General features: G+C 31.2%; 1 protein-coding gene across 2 annotated transcripts; it reads left to right on the top strand.

The window, feature by feature from the left end:
- The first annotated feature begins 9,866 nt into the window (after positions 1-9,866).
- Positions 9,867-18,948, top strand: LOC139847974 (MAP3K epsilon protein kinase 1-like). Of its 2 annotated transcripts, XM_071837714.1 has the most exons (23): positions 9,867-10,197; positions 10,753-10,887; positions 11,577-11,597; positions 11,761-11,834; positions 11,934-12,024; positions 12,105-12,188; positions 12,269-12,370; positions 12,443-12,574; positions 12,720-12,791; positions 13,219-13,337; positions 13,425-13,515; positions 13,590-14,213; positions 14,400-14,444; positions 14,552-14,731; positions 14,816-14,899; positions 15,299-15,390; positions 15,499-15,582; positions 16,099-16,808; positions 17,157-17,545; positions 17,631-17,765; positions 17,904-18,310; positions 18,399-18,513; positions 18,599-18,948. In XM_071837714.1, exons 1-23 carry the CDS (start codon positions 10,138-10,140, stop codon positions 18,773-18,775), a joined length of 4,023 nt encoding a protein of 1,340 aa, XP_071693815.1. In that variant the 5' UTR covers positions 9,867-10,137; the 3' UTR covers positions 18,776-18,948. The 2 variants fall into 2 exon arrangements, with proteins under 2 accessions (XP_071693815.1, XP_071693816.1); XM_071837715.1 differs by lacking the exon at positions 14,400-14,444.
- Positions 18,949-20,626: the final 1,678 nt, after the last annotated feature.

The following is a 20,626-nucleotide window of genomic DNA, read 5'->3' as shown; positions in this document are numbered from 1 at the left end:
TCGTTTAAAAATCATTAAGTTAGTAGTCTTGTTTTTACATATGTAGTTCATTGTTAATATACTTAATGATATGTTTACTTATCATAGTATCATGTTAACTATATATATATCCATATATATGTCATCATATAGTTTTTACAAGTTTTAACGTTCGTGAATCACCGGTCAACTTGGGTGGTCAATTGTCTATATGAAACATATTTCAATTAATCAAGTCTTAACAAGTTTGATTGCTTAACATGTTGGAAACATTTAATCATGTAAATATCAATCTCAATTAATATATATAAACATGGAAAAGTTCGGGTCACTACAGTTAAAACCTAATGTAAAATATTAAAAATAAATATAACTTAATTTTAAGCGTAAAGTAAATAACGATAATGAAATTACGATAAATAAAAGTGCGATAAATAAAATGATAATAAATAAAATTGCGATAATTAAAAAGTACGATAATTAAAATAACAATAAATTAAAGTGCGATAATTAAAAGTGCAATTAAATATGAAATAAAGGAATTATGCTTATTTAAACTTCTGTAATCATGATGTTTGACGTGTTGATTTTAGTTTATTCCCATGGGTTAATTGTCCTTTGTCCTGGATTATTCAATATGTCCGTCTGGTTTTTGTCCATAACAGTCCATTAGTCATAAATATAAAGTGCGAGTATCCTCGTCAAATTATCATTATATCCAAAGTCAAATATTCCAACTAATTGGGGACTTAAACTATAATTACACCAAGTGTCATTGTATATAATTCACCCCTGTTTTAATAAGTCCATTAACTATTAATTCATTCCCGTGTCCGGTTAAATGAACGATTATTAGTACTTATAAATATCCCGCCCATCGTGTCCGATCGAGTGTATGTGGTTATTTATAGGTACGTTCAATTGTAAATCTTTATATTAAATTAACAAACTATCATTTAATTAAACAAATATAAAGTCCATTAATAGCCCATAGTCTAATTTCCACAAGTGTCGTTCTTTTGTCTAAAACCCAATTATGGTTCAAAGCCCAATTACCCCGTCTTAAATATTTAGCCCAACATCACGATTACTTCGGCTTAAATAAGCATAATAATAACTTAGCTACGAGACATTAATTTAAAAAGGTTGAACATAACTTACAATGATTAATAATAGCGTAGCGTTACACGGACAGAATTTCGACTTACACCCTTACAACATTCGCTAACATACCCTTATTATTTAGAATTTAAAATTAAAATTAAAATTAAAATTAAAATTATAATATATATATATATATATATATATATATATATATATATATATATATATATATATATATATATATATACGTGAGATAGAGAGAATGAATTAGAAAAAGGAGTGTAAAATTCGTACAGAATTCGATGGCTTTTATAGGCCCACGTTGTACTGTAGAGCTCTGCGAGTGCGGATGTATCCTTCACAAAAGTACCGCGAGTGCGGATGTCTGGAAACCAGCTCACATATTAGATCCAAAACGTGGGCTGCGTAAAATTATATTATATAATAATATATATAATTAAAATTATATATTATATTTTATTCTTATGCATAGTTGACTTGTAATTTTTGGTCCGTTGCGTCGCGCACTGAAAGTTAGTTCATGTCTCGGTTCCGGATTTTCGAACGTCCTTGCGTACTATTTAATATCTTGTACTTTGCGTTTTGCGTCTTGTACTCTTGTAATTTTGAGACGTTTCTCATCAATAATTTGAACCACTTTGATTGTACTTTGTACTTTTTAGCTTTTTGGTCGTTTGCGTCTTCAAATCGTCGAATCTGTCTTTTGTCTTCACCTTTTATTATTTAAACGAATATCATTTGTAAATAGAACAATTGCAACTAAAAACTTGTCTTTCTTGAGGGATAATGCTATGAAATATATGTTCGTTTTTAGCATTATCAGTACATTAAGAGGTTAAGATAACGCTAGTACATAACTGAACTATACTTAGTTAAGTTTTAAAATGAAAACGTCATATGATATAATAAACCCTATTATATAAACGATCTTGAGTTACACTTTGAAATATAAATAGTATTGAAAAACTAAATATTATATTAGTAAATAAATATTTCTAATATATATAAACTTATATTTCTAAATATATATATATATATATATATATATATATATATATATATATATATATATATATATATATATATATATATATATATATATATATATATATATATATATATATATATATATATATATATTTTCCAAATAATAAAATATAACTGTAATATTAAGCGTTTGATTTAAAATAATATATTTTAATAACCAACGAGACATTAATTTATAGAAGCAAATAACCAAAACACTTGAATGATTAGATTACACTTGGAGTAATATAGTTATTGGTGCATAAAGTCTAATTATTGATAAAGGTACGTGTCGCGAAATGTAAAGTACAAGTTTTCTAAGCGTACGAAAGGGCGTTCGAAAAACTGAAACCGGTACGTAAGTCGAGCATCAGTGTACAATTCATCGGTGCTAAAATTACAGACCAACTGTACACGAGAATATAATATAATATTTAATTAATTCTAAAGATTAAATATATTATATATTAAATAATAATTATATACATAATTATGTTACATGAAAGAAGTATCGGCAGAGCAGCAAGTGGATTATGAGCTGGAGTTTTCCTTCATGCGATCGCATGAACATTAAGTAGAGACCCCATGCGATCGCATGGGGTATAGGAGAGGGACTCTTCTATAAAGCAATTGAATTTGGATCAGTTGTCACACAATTCTCAATCTCTCGATCTCCCTCTGCTCTCTAATATATATTTATATCATATAATAATAATTATTATTATTATTAAGATTAATATTATTATTAATCTTAATTAGTAGTATTATTATTATTATTACACATAAAATACTACGACGAGGTCATATGCGTGTTATTTCAAAAATGGATTTTATGAGTAGGATAGGGCTAAAGAAATTATGGGTTATAGCTATGGAGGTAATGGGTATGGTTCATGGGTATGCTCGTGAGGTCAATCTAGTGTTTATCATCTCAGTTGCATCTACGTACCTTTCCGGCAATATTGAATCTCAATATTGATACGTGAGCACTCATAACTTAACTTTTATACATTAATAGTGTATCCCTGACTAGTGCTCGAGTATATAGGATTACGCATGCTTGTATTTTTGATATTGTCGTTAGATATGTTAAGTTGAATCCTGAATTAGTTACATATGCGGTTGAGATAAGGTATAAGATATGCATGTCGTTGGAAAGCTAGCGAAAAATTAAGAACTTTTCATTTAGATATCGAATGGTTTCGATGAACGGATTAGAAGTTATAGTCAATTGAATTTTTGTATTATTATTAAAAATGATTATTATTATCGTCGTTATTATCGTCGTTATAGTTTTTTATCTAATTATTATTATTATTTTTATTATTATTATTATTATTATTATTATTATTATTATTATTATTATTATCATTATTATTATTATTATTATTATTATTATTTTTATTATTATTATTATTATTATTATTATTATCAATAAAAGGTATTATCATTAAAAATTGTTATTTTTATTATTATTACTATCGTTATTATCGTAAAAGTTATAATTAGTATTATTATTATTATTATTATCATTAATATTATCATAATATTTATTATTATTAGTATTACTATAATTAAAACTAATATTAGTAACATCTAATTATTATGATTACTATTATTATCATTAATATGAACGCGATATAAAAGACGATTAAAAGCTATTAAACGAATCGATTAGGAAATAATGAGTATAGGTATCATGATGAAATTAAAATATCGTAAGATATTGATTTAGATAAAAATATCATTATCATTATTATTATTATTAAAAGTATTATTAGAATTAAAACTATCATTACCATTTTAATAGAAATGACATTGTTATTATAAAATATCATTATTATTATCATTTTTAAATTAAAATTATTATTTTAAAGTTAATATTAAAAAGTATCGTAAATATTAAAGTTATCATAATTAGAATTATTATTTTATCATAATATCATTTTTAGTAAATATAAATATTGATATATTTATTAATAGAATAACAATAATTATTATTACAAAATAATGTAACTTTTACTTATTATTATTATCGATATTATTTTATCAAATAAATATACGATACAAAGATATTTTACTACGTGTAATATAATTACATTAATAAAATCTATCATATTATTTTTATGATATTAAATGAACTTTATAAATTTTATTAATTAAAATATATAAAAGTATATTTTTATTATATAAATTTTAATATGAAATTCTATTTATTAATAAATGAATTATATTATTTACTCTAATAAATCTGTTAAAAAAATATATTTAAAAATATAAAACGACGATATTTAAACTATATAATAATCATGTATAAATTTTCGGAAATTATTTTTGAGTCAAATTGACTTTTATTGACTTTTGCATATTAGTCTCGAGCATTAGGATTGTGGTACACTATGACTTGACTTAAATTGTTAGACAAATATTAACCAACATATAAATATATATACTTAATTTAGGTTCGTGAATCCGAGGCCAACCTTGCAATTGTTCAATGACGTTATATGTATTTTTACTACGAAATACAGTATTGTGAGTTTCATTTGCTCTCTTTTTAAATGCTTTTGCAATATATATTTTTGGGACTGAGAATTCATGCGCTTTTATAAATGCTTTACGAAATAGACACAAGTAATCGAAACTACATTCTATGGTTGAATTGTTATACCGGATATCGCCCTCGTTGAACTTGGTAACCTAAGAATTGGTATTTATTATAATTGCCACCAATTGACGCGAATACTAAAGATAGATCTATGGGCTTTGACACGCCCCAGTCAGAGAATTTGAACTGCTTTAGTACTTCGATGATTATATATGGGGATATTCTAGATGCAATTTGTTAATGTCGGTTACCAGGTGTTCAATCCATATGAATGAATTTTAAACACTTACGAGTGTATGATTATTGAATAAATGAAATCATGTGGTCTATTAAAATTATGGAAATGATCGATTATGATAAACTAATGAACTCACCAACCTTTTGGTTGACATTTAAAGCGTGTTTATTCTCAGGTTTGAAAGAAATCTTCCGTTGTGCATTTGCTCATTTTAAAGATATTACTTGGAGTCATCCATGGCATATTTCAAAAGACGTTGCATTCAAGTTGTTGAGTTCAATAGAGATTATTATTAAGTAAATGACATATTAGATCATTTATAAGTTGAATATTATGAAATGGTATGCATGCCTGTCAACTTTCAATGAAATGAAAGGTTGTCTTTTAAAAATGAATGCAATGTTTGTAAAATGTATCATATAGAGGTCAAATACCTCGCGATGTAATCATATGTTATTGTATTCGTCCTTATGGATTAGGATGGGTCGTCTCATGTGGTATCAGAGCGGTGGTCTTAGCGAACCAGGTCTGCATTAGTGTGTCTAACTGATAGTCGTTAGGATGCATTAATGAGTCTGGACTTCGACCGTGTCTGCATGTCAAAAGTTTTGCTTATCATTTTTGTCGGAAATTACCTGCTTATCCTTCTTAGTCTAGACACATTTTATTGCATTGATTGCATGAATAGTGTATAGACAAAATTCATATCTTAACGTATCTGCTAATTCATATCTTAGCGTATCTGTTACTGTAAACTTTGCCTAACATATTCCGTAAATTTCTCCGTAATCTACGAAATCTTTTGCTCTATATATATAGATATTCTATGTAGTTAGAAGATCATCCAATATTCGAAAATAATTTCATATCGAAAAATCCTTCATTCAATCGTACGAAATGGAATTCGTCATTAGTTCAAGTCCCTCGGATTCCGAAATGGAATCCTACTCAAGCTCCGAAAACAGTGTGACTGGAATGGATCAACCAATCAGTCATCATCTATTCTGGATGAATTGGGGATAGGTTCGTAGCCTCCTCAATCATTGGAGACAAGAAGAAGGTGATCCCTTCCATCCACCACATTGCCCTCTTGGCGAAGAACCTGAAGCACTTACCGGCGAACCTGTCCGAAACACTATTTTCTCTCTCATTTCTAGAGTATCTCGTCACAATTATATACTACATCAAATTCTAGATTTTATTTATCCGCTCGTCCGAACCGACAATCACCCCGGTGTAATAGAAGAAGTCAATGAGCTTTGCGCTCGGGTAGTGGCTTTGGAGAATATGGTGCAAAGGTTACAAACACCAACAGCAGCACCAGCAGCATAACCAGTACCATCATCATTAACGGCAACAGTACCAATACCACCCCCAACCACAACCGCGTCGTAAACCTCAACTTTACAATCTATCCCACGAGCACCAATGTCATGCGCTCTGTAGATACCAAGGAATACCAACAACAACAAACGATGAAGTATTAATTCATAACTTCATTGGAGAAACATTCTGCGGCGATTATGTAATCTCCAAAGTCTTAGAGATTATCTATTCTAACCCTAACCATAAATCAGATGAGTGAACCAAAATGATAGAAGGAAGAATAGAAACCCTGACAAGAATGGTGAGTAATTTACAAGCTAGACTTGTTATACTAGCGCCACCGGTAGTACCACAAGCAGCACCATTAGTATCACCAATACTAGAAACACCTGTAGCACCACAAGCTACACCAGCTCCATAATCATCGACGATATCGACATCACAATCATTAATGAGTATATTGAAATAACGAGTTATGAAGTATTAACACATTTCCACTGAAGAATTTATATGTATGTCTTATATATATATATAAATTTTGAAACCATATTATATCTTTTCGTACTAAGCTATTATGAATGAATTGAATAAGGGTAGATACTACTCGGTTAATTCATATTACTAATATGCAATGATGTACATCTTTCATTAACGACTTAACCATTGTTAACTACAATCTCTATTTCAAACTCAATGAATTTAAATTCATAATAAACCAAGTGTATTAATCAATTACATGTTTGATTTTACACTTTCATCTTCGATGTACTCGAAACTCTCTAGAAAACATCATTCGTACCTTGCGAAATTCACAAGAATTCCACAAACACCAACATCATGCAAATAACAAAGTATTAATTCATAATTTCAATTTCATTGAATAAATACTCCGTAGAAGTTATGTAATTTCTAAAGTCTTTAGGGATTATTCAATTCTAGTTTCAACCGTAAATCAAATGAGTTTAATTTAATATTAACTCATTAAATCTACGTTACGTCTAAAGAAAATATACACATATATATTTTCATAAAGACTGTAATAAAATTCTTTTGTACAAAATATTAATTGTGAAATTTTTTAACGGGTAGGTAATACCCGAGAGATATATAAATTCACAATTAATATGTTATATTCTTCGATTCTGATTCAACAATTATCAACTATACTCAATATCTTCACAACGATACACATTCTTTCATAGCAATCAAAATAACCATTCTCATCCAAATTTGATTACATATTCTAATTTTTGACAAATCAAAATCCAAGTCAAGATTTAACAGAAGGCATCACTCTTAGATTCCTACATCTTTGAAGTTATACTTTGACTTCAAAACTATGCTAGAACATCATATGTATATTAACGATTACAATCTGTGTTCAAACCCCTCGAAATTCCTGAAGACACTTCAAATAATGAACAATCGAGATGATGATCCAATTACATGTTATTCACAATCATGCATATGGAGAACTCTTGAAACCTAAGTAAAAGTTTAACACGTACTCACGTCAAATCCTTTGGCATTTATTAGCAAAAATAACCATGCGAATCCTTTTCAAAGTAGCAAATTCTGTCACAGGTCCAGCAAGTCAACTTCGATTTTTCATTCAGAGTAACCTTATTATAACCCTGATATATACAATTACCCTTTTGTTACCGGAGAACCTTTTATATTCCACCACATTAGCAGTAAACTTATCAGCAACCGTAATGATCTAGGATTTTCTGAAAAATCATTATATTTATCAAGATCCATCATTTACTCATCTGCACCTTGTAACGAGAATTGCCATACGAATCATCGGAAATTAGCAATCAGTAATTTGAAATCTCGCAGTATATCTACACCAACAATTATATGTGTACATATAACGTCTATCTACTACATTTACATACTTCGAATGTGAAATTTCTGAAAAAAACACCCTAAACTGCGAACTAGTTTTCGAAATGCCATGAGACTTCTACGTCACCCGAGAATAACGACTCTGTTATGAAATCAAGTGACAGACAGACTCATCAGTATTCCCCTCTTACTTGAATGGTTCAACATTAAATATTCGTTTATGCATTAAATCTGAATGACAAATGATGTTGAATTGTTCAACAACATTTACCGAACTTTTCATAGTTGAATTACGCTTTTAAACATTTAACACTCCAAACTCCAAATTACATTAACTTTATTTCATTGACTTATATTTAAAATGTTGATACAATGATTTTACATCATTTATCATTTATAGATTTTATTCAAAACAACTTTGAAACAAATTATTGTCGTTTAAAACCAATTTAAATAATAACCTTTGAATCATTTAAATTTTGAATCAATGTTTAATCACGATGTTTTATCGAACATTGTGAAACTTGGATTACGTGGACCACCCTTGCTAAGACTCTTTTTCTAAATAATGATTATAATTATAATTATAAACATAATTTTTGCTCATTATAAAATTTGCTTACATTTTAGCATAATGCCAAAAGTTCAAACAAGAACGACAAAAAAGAAAGAACTGCGAGAACTTTTAATTTACAAAGATTTTTACAAGTGAATAGACTGAATCACCCATAAATGTTAATAGATGTTAATAGAGAGTAAGAATGAACATAAAATAGTTTGAAAAAAATTTATATTTTACCTATATAATCAAATATATAGTTTTTTGTTCATATGTGGATATTTGTTTGTGTAACATGTGAACACTTTATATAATGAAACATTTAACATGTAATTTGTGGTAATAAACATATGTTTGTTAATCATATGAACATTAATTAATATTTGCATGTCATTTGTTGCATATTAATGCATAAAATTATGAAATTAAAAAGTTCTCGCAGTTCTCGCCTTTTTGTGGTTCTCGTTTGAACCTGTCCCTATAATTGTTTTTTCATGACATGGAACTCAACCAATGAACAAGTTAACCATTGTGAAACTTTAGAGTACGTGTGTTTGAGCTATAATGAAATAACTACAACAACAACAAATAACAACAAAACCAATACCACATAAGTGGTGTATGAGGAGGTGAGATGTAAACAATCCTTCCTCTATCCGAGAATAAAGACAAGTCATTTCCATTCAGAGTGAAAACACTCTCAAAAGTAGAGAAAGTCATCCCTCTCTCTATTCGAAGGATAGATAGATTGCTTCCGAGTGGACCACCGGCCAATAAGTAGAAAAATTTTTTGAAAAAATAAAATTGAGACGCCATGAAAATTGTAAAATTAAATTTCCATGAATTTTAAATCATGCCTGAAATTTAATTTAGGCTCTAAGAGTCAGTCAAGTCGTCAATAAATTGACGCTTGCTGTCGACTCAATAACTAGAGTCACTAAAGGAAAAACGTAATGTAGGTTTTTTTTTTTTTTATTTAAAAAAAAAAAAACGTACTGTAGGTATGTAATGTAAACGGACATGTTTCATTCTAAGAGATCCAATTGAAATTGAAAGTGAAATTAATAATTAAATTTAAATTTATTTTTTATTAATTTATTATATTAAAAAATAAATAAAAAACATTAACACTGTTATCAGGCTTGCAACAGACATTGACAGACAGGCCAGTTAGAGCAGCCTAACAAACAGTATTTTACAACCCCTCTTCCATTTTCCGATCGTTCGCCGGAATTTTGCCACCGAGCACATTCCTCCGGTCAATTGTGCTATCCCCGAACCTTGAATTGACCTAATTTTATAAAATCGAAACAGTATAGGGCTCAATTCTACCTATTAACAACAATAATGGCGGAATTCATAGTCTAGGGTATCTTAAAACCCTCCTCCTAAACTGAAATTGATAGACACAGGGAGTGGAGAACGATGTCTCGGCAAGCTGCCACCACCGCTTTTCATAAATCGAAAACCCTAGACAACAGATATGTAAGAATTGTTTCTAATTTTGTTCAGTTTTTGTATCCTCTAGTATCGTTTCATATCTTCCGCGAAATGGGGTTATAATAATGAATTTGGATGTCACAATTCAAATTCGAAGTATATGAGAATATGATATGGTGTTATTTGAAAATTTTAAGAATATGATGATGTTTGAGAGTATAAAGTTATCAGAGTGCTGGTATGTTGCGTAATTATGTATCGAAGTAGTATTTCGATCTCAGTTTCCTTGACCTTTTACAAATGGTTACACCCTAAATCAAGTCCGCATACACGCGCAATGATAGAACTTAACTAGATGTAGGCTGAGATCATAAGGCTGTGTTTTGTAATATAATGATTTGTAAGTGAATTAGAAGGTTGGAAATGTTAGTGTGTTGGACCTTCTTTTCACAATTATTCACTCTGACCCGATTGAATAACGTGCCAATAGGGTGGTTGCTAGTTCATAAATCTTATTAGTCGTGTCTTTTTATTTATATTAATGGTTTACTTTCGGCATGGGATATTTGTATATTGATTTTTTGTTTTGGAATATGGAAGAGGCTAGGGGATGAGATTGGGAAAGGAGCATATGGTCGAGTATACAAGGGTTTGGACTTAGATAATGTAGATTTCGTTGCAATAAAACAAGTTTCTTTGGAGAATATTGCACAGGAGGATCTTAACATCATAATGGTATGGTATTAAATATTATTTTATTAATTTTTGAGGTTGATGAACTCCCTATTCCCCCATCTCGTGTTATTATTTTCTATGAACAATTGATATTTATACCGTTTAAATTATATATTACCATGTATGATGTTTGCTTACTTGTCTATTTTTAGAGACTAGCCATTGAAATATGAGCAACATATTGATTGAAGATGTGAAAGTTTTACTTTCTTGTTTACATTGTTCACTTAGCGCCTGTATAGTATCCGTTGTATGTTTCTCATTTAAATCGCTATATGAATCTTAGCGAGAGTCAGAATTTGGTTTCAATTATAGTTTTGCAAATCACAACTCTTTAAGTTTGTGGTAAGCATTTATGCGTAGTAGCACTAATATTCTTACATTTGCATATAATTACATTAGATAATGCATTTGTTAGGGAAGCTTCATTCAGAATATTTCTTATGACGGTTTAATGTGAATTATATTATAATTGTTTTAAAAATGTTTTAGTTTGATGCATTTTATCTTCTCTAATGTGTTTCTTACAATTTATTATAAGATGGCCATCTTGGTTAATTAACCTGTCCTTTCGTTATTATTGTAGTTTGTGGTTAGATAATTACTGCCTTCTGTATTAACTTTTTTGCTGCTTTTCAATTTTTTTATATGGACAAATTGTGAACTGACTGAACTTCGTAACTTCTCAGCAAGAGATTGACTTGCTTAAGGTAATCCTTTGTCCAACGTCTACATCGTCAATATTTGATATTTAATATTATATATGTATTTAATTCAATTGTCTCTGGTTCACGATAATTCATGAATTTAGAAGTGTTATGCATGTTCTTTTTTGGATTTTTTTTGCTAAACGGAACCTTTGTTTATATGTAGAATTTGAACCACAAGAATATAGTAAAATATCTTGGATCTTTAACGACAAGGACCCATCTTTATATAATTCTTGAGTAAGTATGGTACTTATTATTATAGTAATGATATTATGATATGTTTATCAGATATGTTTATCAGTGTTATCATGTTTGAAAGCACTCTTATTATATCAGGTATGTGGAGAATGGGTCACTTGCAAACATTATCAAACCAAATAATTTTGGGCCATTTCCTGAATCTTTGGTGGCTGTTTATATAGCACAGGTTTGTAATTTGTTACTGGGCTTGACGTTTGCTCTGTTTTAATAATAATCTGCTAATTCTGACTTTTATAATTGTGGTAGGTTTTGGAAGGATTGGCTTATCTTCATGAACAAGGGGTTATTCATCGCGATATCAAGGGTGCAAATATCTTGACTACTAAAGAGGTTAGTCTATTAACAATTGGATTACTTTATTTTAATTTGTTTTTGCTTTATAGTTGACCTTTTTTACTTTTTTATTTCAGGGTCTTGTAAAATTAGCAGATTTTGGGGTTGCCACAAAGCTAACTGAAGCTGATATTAATACACATTCAGTTGTTGGCACACCTTACTGGATGGCCCCTGAGGTTTATTTTAATTTTCTATTATTATTTTTTAAATTATAAATTTGATTTGATTCTTATTAATTCCATTTTCAGGTAATTGAAATGTCAGGAGTTTGTGCAGCATCTGATATATGGAGTGTAGGTTGTACTGTTATTGAGCTTCTTACCTGTATACCTCCTTATTATGATCTTCAACCTATGCCCGCTCTCTTTAGGATTGTTCAGGTATTTTATGTTTTTCTTTTCTTTTTTTTAATAATTTTTTGTTCTTATTGTTTGATATATATATATTTATGTTCTGACATTGATGTTTTGGCGTTGACTGCAATGGTTTTCACATTGTTTTTGACTTTCTTCAAATTGTCTTCAGGATGAAAGTCCTCCAATACCAGATAGCCTGTCACCTGGCATTACAGATTTTCTACACCAATGCTTTAAAAAGGTATGTGAGGTTGATTTTAAATCTGTTATTGATAAATTGTTTCATCAAAAGTAATAAAGTTAGTTATAATGTGGATTGATGGAATAGGTCAAAAGTTTCAAATGCCTAGTACCTCTCCTAAATTGGTTTAATCCAACATAATCTATAACATCAATATAGATTTTGATCATATTTGATAGGTAAAACTATTCATAACATTTAATAATGGACATCACTGGCTTTGTGGGTCAGCACTATCTGGTCTGATGGGTTAGTTCTCAAATGCCAAATAGTTATATTTTCTTCAGATATGTTGTTCCTTTTTAAACAAACCACAAGAGATTAACAAACAAGCCTAACTTGACCTACTTTTGGTCATTTGGGATAGATAATTTGGCGCTTTTTTATTTTGAAGTTTTCTTTTTTAACACACAACTTCGGTTTTTAGGATGCTAAGCTGAGACCCGATGCAAAGACATTGCTATCTCACCCTTGGATACAATACTCGTTACAAAATTCAAGACGTGTTGTATTGCAGTCTTCACTTCGACATAGTGGTACACTGAGGTAGTTACTTAATCATATTTACTGATCAATATTTCCAATTCTATTATTTATATCTGAATAGCAACTTTTTTTTTAAATTTTTTTCAGAAATTTAGAAGATGATGCTTCAGTGAGTGTGAAAATTTTAAATCCAGATGGTTTAAGCAACATTGAAAACCTGCCTGCAGAGAAAGTCAAAGTATTTCCTTTGTGATTTGAACTGATAATCTAATTGTTTGGGGTTTTGTTACTTACTAAAAATATTAAATTCAGGAAAATGATTCAACTATCGACGAAAAAGCAGTTGAATCTGATGATGATCTGTCAGCAGACCAAGTTGCCACCTTGGCAATTCATAATAAATCACCATTGGAATCATCTGCTAATGATGAAGCGTCTAATTTGATAGACGTGCATGAGGTAGTGATAACAAATGGTGAATCTGGATCTTCAGAGTCAAAGTCAAAGGCCACAGTAGACAAAAAAGTCAAAGAAAATGGAAATTCTGTTATTGTCAATAACAGTCCTCATGAATCTGGACGCAAAGCCTATGACCACAGTTATCAAAAGGGTGTAAAGGGAATAAAAACAGTTGAAAATAATGAGCTGAGTAAGTTTAGTGATACACCTGGTGATGCTTCGTTAGATGATCTATTTCACCCGATACATAAAAGCAATGAAGCCTCAACATCTTCTTCCTCCTTACATTTAAATCAAGGTAGTACATTCGCTACCGATAGCAGGAAAGCTGACCTGGCGACCCAGTTAAGAGCTACTATTGCTCAAAAGCAAATGGAGGGTGAAACGGGTCAGTCATCTAATGGGGAAGATATACTTCATCTGATGATGGGTGTATTAAAGGAGGATGTGATCAGTATAAATGGTATAAATGGTCTGGTAAGTTTCTTATCATATATGACACTACTTGTAGAAATTTTGGATAAAAGGTGTTCTGAGTCAACTAGTTGTGACCCGCCCAGTACAAAATTACTCATTTTGACCTGAAAGTGTTTGAATTATTATATGTACCGCGTGTGTTGCCACCTCTAACTCTGTATATGTCTTATATTATATGGTTATTAGGGTTTTGATGATAAACTACCTGCAGACAATCTTTACCACCTTCAGGTACTCTCTTTTCACATCTTAAATTAGGTTACTTTAAATGCTATGGATACAAATATCTTAGTTTCTACAGCTGTGTACAAATATCTAATTCAAAGTTCAATCTATAGGCTGTTGAGTTTGGAAAATTAGTTTCACAATTGAGACCCGAGGAATCAGAAGATGTGGTTGTGTCATCTTGTCAAAAGTTAACGGTTTTCTTTCAACACCGCCCTGAGCAGAAACTTGTATTCATGACCCAACATGGCCTGCTTCCGCTTCTTGAATTGCTCGAGGTTCCTAGGACACGGGTATGTATGACCATTCATAGTGTCTTGTATGTTTTGTAACCGATATGTACTAATAATGTATTTGCTATTCTTTATGTGCAACAGGTTATATGCTCTGTGCTCCAGGTTTTAAATCAAATCATCAAGGATAATACTGACTTTCTGGAAAATGCTTGTCTTGTTGGCCTTGTAAGTATTTTTGTACACTTCACGACTCTAGGTTACTACTCCAAAATACATCTGTATTGTAATGTAGAAACGAGGTGGCAATTTTGACCCATATACTTTTGAGTGGGTCGCTTCATGTATGTTCTATATATATTAATGCTTCAAATATGTATAATCACATAAAGGTCTATTTAGAATGTATACAACCTCTTATATTTATATTATTTTCATTTAAAAGAACAAAATGTATATAAACAGTGTGATCTTTTTAGTGGTATTTGACACACTAATTGTAATAAAAAAAATTAGAAATTTGGAGAAGAACTCTATCTGGGGTTTTTATTTTTTTATTTTAACTGTTGTGGGCTTTTTTAAAATTTTGCTTGTTAGATTTTTTTAAATAATGAGAAACCTTCTCAGGTCCCTGTTGTTATGGGTTTTGCGGTGCCTGATAGAACAAGAGAGGTTCGTATGGAAGCGGCCTACTTTTTGCAACAACTTTGTCAGTCGAGGTAACCAAATTTGTCATGTCCCATAGATTTGTATAAATTTACTTTGTTTATTAATTATTAGTTATTATACAATGATTATTTACTGAAGTGGATGCATTTTTGCTACAGCTCATTGACGTTGCAAATGTTTATAGCTTGTCGTGGGATACCTGTTCTTGTGGGATTTCTTGAGGCTGATTATGCAAAATACAGGTTCTCACCTTAATTCGTACCATACAAGTTATTTTCATAGATTCTTATACTGATATATTTTCAACATGAAGAAAACTCACATTGTTATTTGAATCTTTGTTGGGTGTTTATTGAGTAAATGTTGTGAAACATGCGGGTGGGGCGGGTTAGGTGACAACTTAAAATGGCTAATTCTGTGGGTATTATCCCTATATTGAATATGTTAATAATTTTCTAGTTTGTTGGATATGATTATACAAATCTACTCCTTTAGTTATGCTGTATAAAATGATTGGGTGACTTTCATGAATTTTATCATAATTTTCCGCTAATGCTACTTTACAAATATGACTTAATGTTAATTGCACTTGATTATATATTAGGGTTGATGTTTCCACCTTTAATGGTTGTATGTATGATGTCATCACATTTTTTTCACTTGCACATAGATGAATACTAATATACTAATATCTGATAAATTTGAAGTTACCTGGTGAATACTAATACAAATTTTTAATTTTTTTATTTGATTTTCAGGGAAATGGTTCATTTAGCCATTGATGGCATGTGGCAAGTATTTAAGCTCCAAAGATCAACACTCAGGAATGATTTTTGTCGCATAGCTGCAAAAAACGGAATATTACTTAGGCTTATCAATACCCTTTATAGCTTAAATGAAGCCACAAGGCTAGCTTCAATATCTGGAGGAGGCGGACCCCGCTCAGGCCCACTAGATCCTACTAGTAATACTTTCATCCAGAACGAAAACCCATCCAATGGTTCAGATCATCCTGATCATCTTAAGGTCAAACATGCAGTTGTAACAGATCATCCTTTCGCATCTGGACCTCAAGAATCTTCTAGAATTTCATCCTCTCACTCACCCGATTCAAAATTTGATACCGAACCTCCAATTTCTTCAAAATCGCCCGAATCAACATCAATGGATAGAGAGGATGTAGAACCTAGACAACGACTTTCTAATTTTGGAAGGTTGTCTACCGATAGGCCTAGAAAGTCAACAGATTCTGCATCAAATGGGTATCATGCAACAAATCAACAAGAAAACGTGCGACCACTTTTAAGTCTGTTGGAAAAAGAACCCCCATCACGACATTTTTCAGGACAACTTGAATATGTAAAACATCTTACCGGGCTGGAGAAACATGAAACCATACTGCCACTTTTGCATTCATCTAATGAGAAAAAGACCAATGGGCTTGATTTCTTAATGGCTGAATTTGCTGGTAAACATTAATCTTCTTTTCAGAAGTATCTCTTTTTGTTAGTGTAATTTAGGTTGTTATCTGTATAAGTGGCAAAATGGGCAGGTTGGGTAACGGGTTTAGTTTAACATGTCGGGCTGAGTTGGACTGACTCGCAGATGCTTCTGTTTATTTGGCTCATTGATGCGCGTTTGACAAGCCTAATCTGGTCCACCTGTTTCTATTTAACCATTACAATTTTTATGTGTAGAGGCATTACATAGCACAAGTTGACCTGTGTAATTATAACTGGGTCAAAATTGCCACCTTAATTTTTGTCAGTGTATCTTGTTTGTTACCTTACTGAGTTTAGATTTTGCTATTGTATAGAGGTTTCTAGTCGTGGAAAAGAAAACGCTAACACCGAATCGACAACTAAGACTCATCACAAAGTACCTAATAAAAAAACTGGGTTTGTGGGACCCAATGAGGGAGGGGCTTCCACATCAGGTATTGTATCCCAGACAGCATCAGGTGTACTCTCAGGTTCTGGAGTTTTAAATGCTAGACCAGGTAGTGCCACGTCATCAGGACTCCTGTCCCACATGGTCCCACCATGGAACGCTGACGTGGCGAGGGAATATTTGGAAAAAGTTGCAGATCTTCTACTTGAGTTTGCTGGTGCTGACTCGACAGTGAAGTCGTATATGTGCCTCCAAAGTTTGCTTAGCCGCCTCTTTCAAATGTTCAATAAAATCGAACCTCCTATCTTGTTGAAGGTGCGGTATTTTTTTTCATAGTCAACTTTTTTTGACTTTGACTTTCAATTGTGAATACTTAACCTATTTTTGTCTTAATTTGCAGCTGCTAAAATGCATTAATCATTTGTCAACTGATCCACACTGCTTAGAACATCTACAAAGAGCTGATGCTATTAAGCATCTTATTCCTAATCTTGACCTTAAAGACGGTCCTCTTGTGTCTCAAATTCATCACGAGGTATTAATTTTTATAATAATTAGCTTTAAAACACAAATTCAAACATTCCTTAAAATAAAGATATTGTGAAAGTATAGTTTTACTTTTGATTCATGAAGTGCTTTGACTAATCGATTTCTAATATTTTGCTTGTTGAAGGTTCTGAATGCACTATTCAACCTATGCAAGATAAACAAGAGGAGACAAGAACAAGCAGCAGAAAACGGAATCATTCCACACTTAATGCGTTTTATTATGTCAGATTCTCCATTAAGACAATACGCGTTGCCCTTGTTATGTGACATGGCACACGCATCACGTAATTCACGTGAGCAATTACGAGCTCATGGTGGAATGGATGTATACTTGAGTTTACTCGAAGACCAACTTTGGTCCGTAACCGCATTAGATTCGATTGCCGTGTGCTTGGCACATGACAACGATAACAAAAAAGTTGAACAAGCATTATTAAAAAAGGAAGCGGTTCAGAAGTTGGTTAAATTCTTCCAGTGCTGCCCGGAACAGTTTTTCCTACACATTTTAGAACCGTTTTTGAAGATTATCACGTATGTTTTTTTTCTGTAGTTTGCTTAATTTCTTGTTTTTGTGTATTTTTTAAAAATCCATGATATATATATTTTTTTAAAAATTCAGGAAATCATCTCGAATAAATACTACGTTGGCTGTTAATGGGTTGACACCTTTGCTCATATCAAGACTCGATCACCAGGATGCTATAGCTCGTCTCAATCTGCTTAAACTTATCAAGGTTTGTAATTTTTTTTGTGTAGTACACTTTTTAGGTGACTAATATACTTATTAATGTGTTAATATATGATATTATGTGACTGCAGGCTGTATACGAACATCACCCACGTCCAAAACAACTGATCGTAGAAAACGACTTGCCTCAAAAACTTCAAAATTTAATCGAAGAGCGCAGAGATGGTCAAAGCTCGGGTGGTCAAGTTTTGGTCAAACAGATGGCAACTTCACTACTAAAAGCACTCCATATCAACACTGTCCTATGATGTACATCATTCAATTGTGTCCTTCCATTTAACATGTAAATATAATTTTTGTGTCATGTAATCGTTCTTCTTTCGGTTCTTATAAAAGTGCGTTATTATCGTATTGGCTTGCTTTGTTTTTAGTAGTGTTTCACGTGTTCCATTGAAAATCAAAGGCAACCTTGTATAAAGAACACAAGTTATATATATTATGTATATTTTCATTATTATTTGCACTTGTTTTTGTATGATCAATCTTCCCATATTCTTATGCTTCTGGTCTTAGTGGTTATCCATTTATGTAATACTGTACATATATTGTTACAAAACATAACCAACATGAATTTATTAGTGTCACTTGCAAGGTGTAGTTGCAGAAAACATAGAATCTGCTACTAGTAATTTACAAACATTAAAGTAGCAGTATTGCCAGCAAAGCAATATACTTTTATTATTAAATTTTTTATATTTATATGTATTCTAATTTTACCTAGTACTGTATTATCAATTAATTACTATTATCATCTTCATGTCATCTATTGAGCATCATCAAAAAAATTATCATCAACCCATAAAAAATAGTAAAAAATTGCTTGTAAAACACACAAGAAAACACATAAATCGTTGAATTCTAATTAGCCATATTAACAAATTAAACAAAACTTCACATTATATTGATCTCAATACGATTCAATTTTTACCCAAAATCTTCTTCCCCAATAATCCTCCAAATCTAACTTGTTTGCCATCCACTACAAATTAAAAAACTAAACAAAACTTCACATTAAAGTATTAAACTGAACCCAGCAATATGATTCAGTTTATCTTGTTCATCATTACTAAAAAACTAAAACCAAAGTCGAAACTCTTTCGCTGCAGAAACCAAATCTTTTCTGCCTTTTTCCCGTTCGATTTCCTCCGCCGTCAGCCGCCATTCTTCCGCCGTCAAATCACTCTCCGATTCTTCCTTCTTAACCGAATCTTCTTCGTCCCTGTGGCACCTCATATGCCCACCCAACGCCTGCCCAAATTTAAACTCTTTCTTGCACAATTTACATTTATGCAACCCTAAAGAAGACAACTTTCTTGAAACAGTACCACCACCAACAGCAAGTGTTAATTGCATCCATGCATCTAATTTATCACTTTCACTCTGTTTTTCAATTATCTTTCTATGAATCCCCTGATGCCCACCAAGTGCTTGATAACTACTAAATACCTTCCCACATGTCTTACAATTAAACTCATCATCTTTATCTTTATTATCATCATAATTACGATCACGAAAACCAGAATTTTCTGCAATCTTGAGCGTTTTCATAGTGTTATCACTTCGTTTTCTGTTGGTTTTCTTCATCTCTATAGTCATCGTTGCAATCTTTAAGTGTAAATTTGTGTTCTTTTGTGTGTGTGTGTGTGTGTGTGTGTGTACGTATGTGTTTGTAGTATGTGCAGTGGAAAATAATAATGATAACAAATTGGGTTTAATTTTGTGTGTGTGTGTGTGTGTGTGTGTGTGTGTGTGTGTGTGTAGTATGTGCTGTGCGAAGGGAGAAATAAAGTATTTATAACAAGTTGGGTTTAATTAGAGTCGTAATGATTTATGGAAACTAAAAATAATGATGAAAATAGTAGATGAAAAAAGGAAACAAAATTTGTTTTGTATTTACGTTTTCTTGCATACCAAGGTTCGCATTCATAATCCGTATGTGTGTGCATAAAAATACATATATCTGTATCTATATTATATATCTATTATCTACGCATTTTTAATAAAGGACAGAATTTAAATAAAGAGTAACGAATTATATATGGAAATTTCTAAATATTCACAGGGTGATTTGTTATACACGCGTTTCTGTATTTCTTTGT

The sequence above is a fragment of the Rutidosis leptorrhynchoides genome, chromosome 5 (genome assembly GCF_046630445.1).
Source record: "Rutidosis leptorrhynchoides isolate AG116_Rl617_1_P2 chromosome 5, CSIRO_AGI_Rlap_v1, whole genome shotgun sequence".
Lineage (NCBI taxonomy): Eukaryota > Viridiplantae > Streptophyta > Magnoliopsida > Asterales > Asteraceae > Rutidosis > Rutidosis leptorrhynchoides.
The sequence above is the reverse complement of the archived record's forward strand: the minus strand, read 5'-3'. Positions and strand labels throughout refer to the sequence as shown.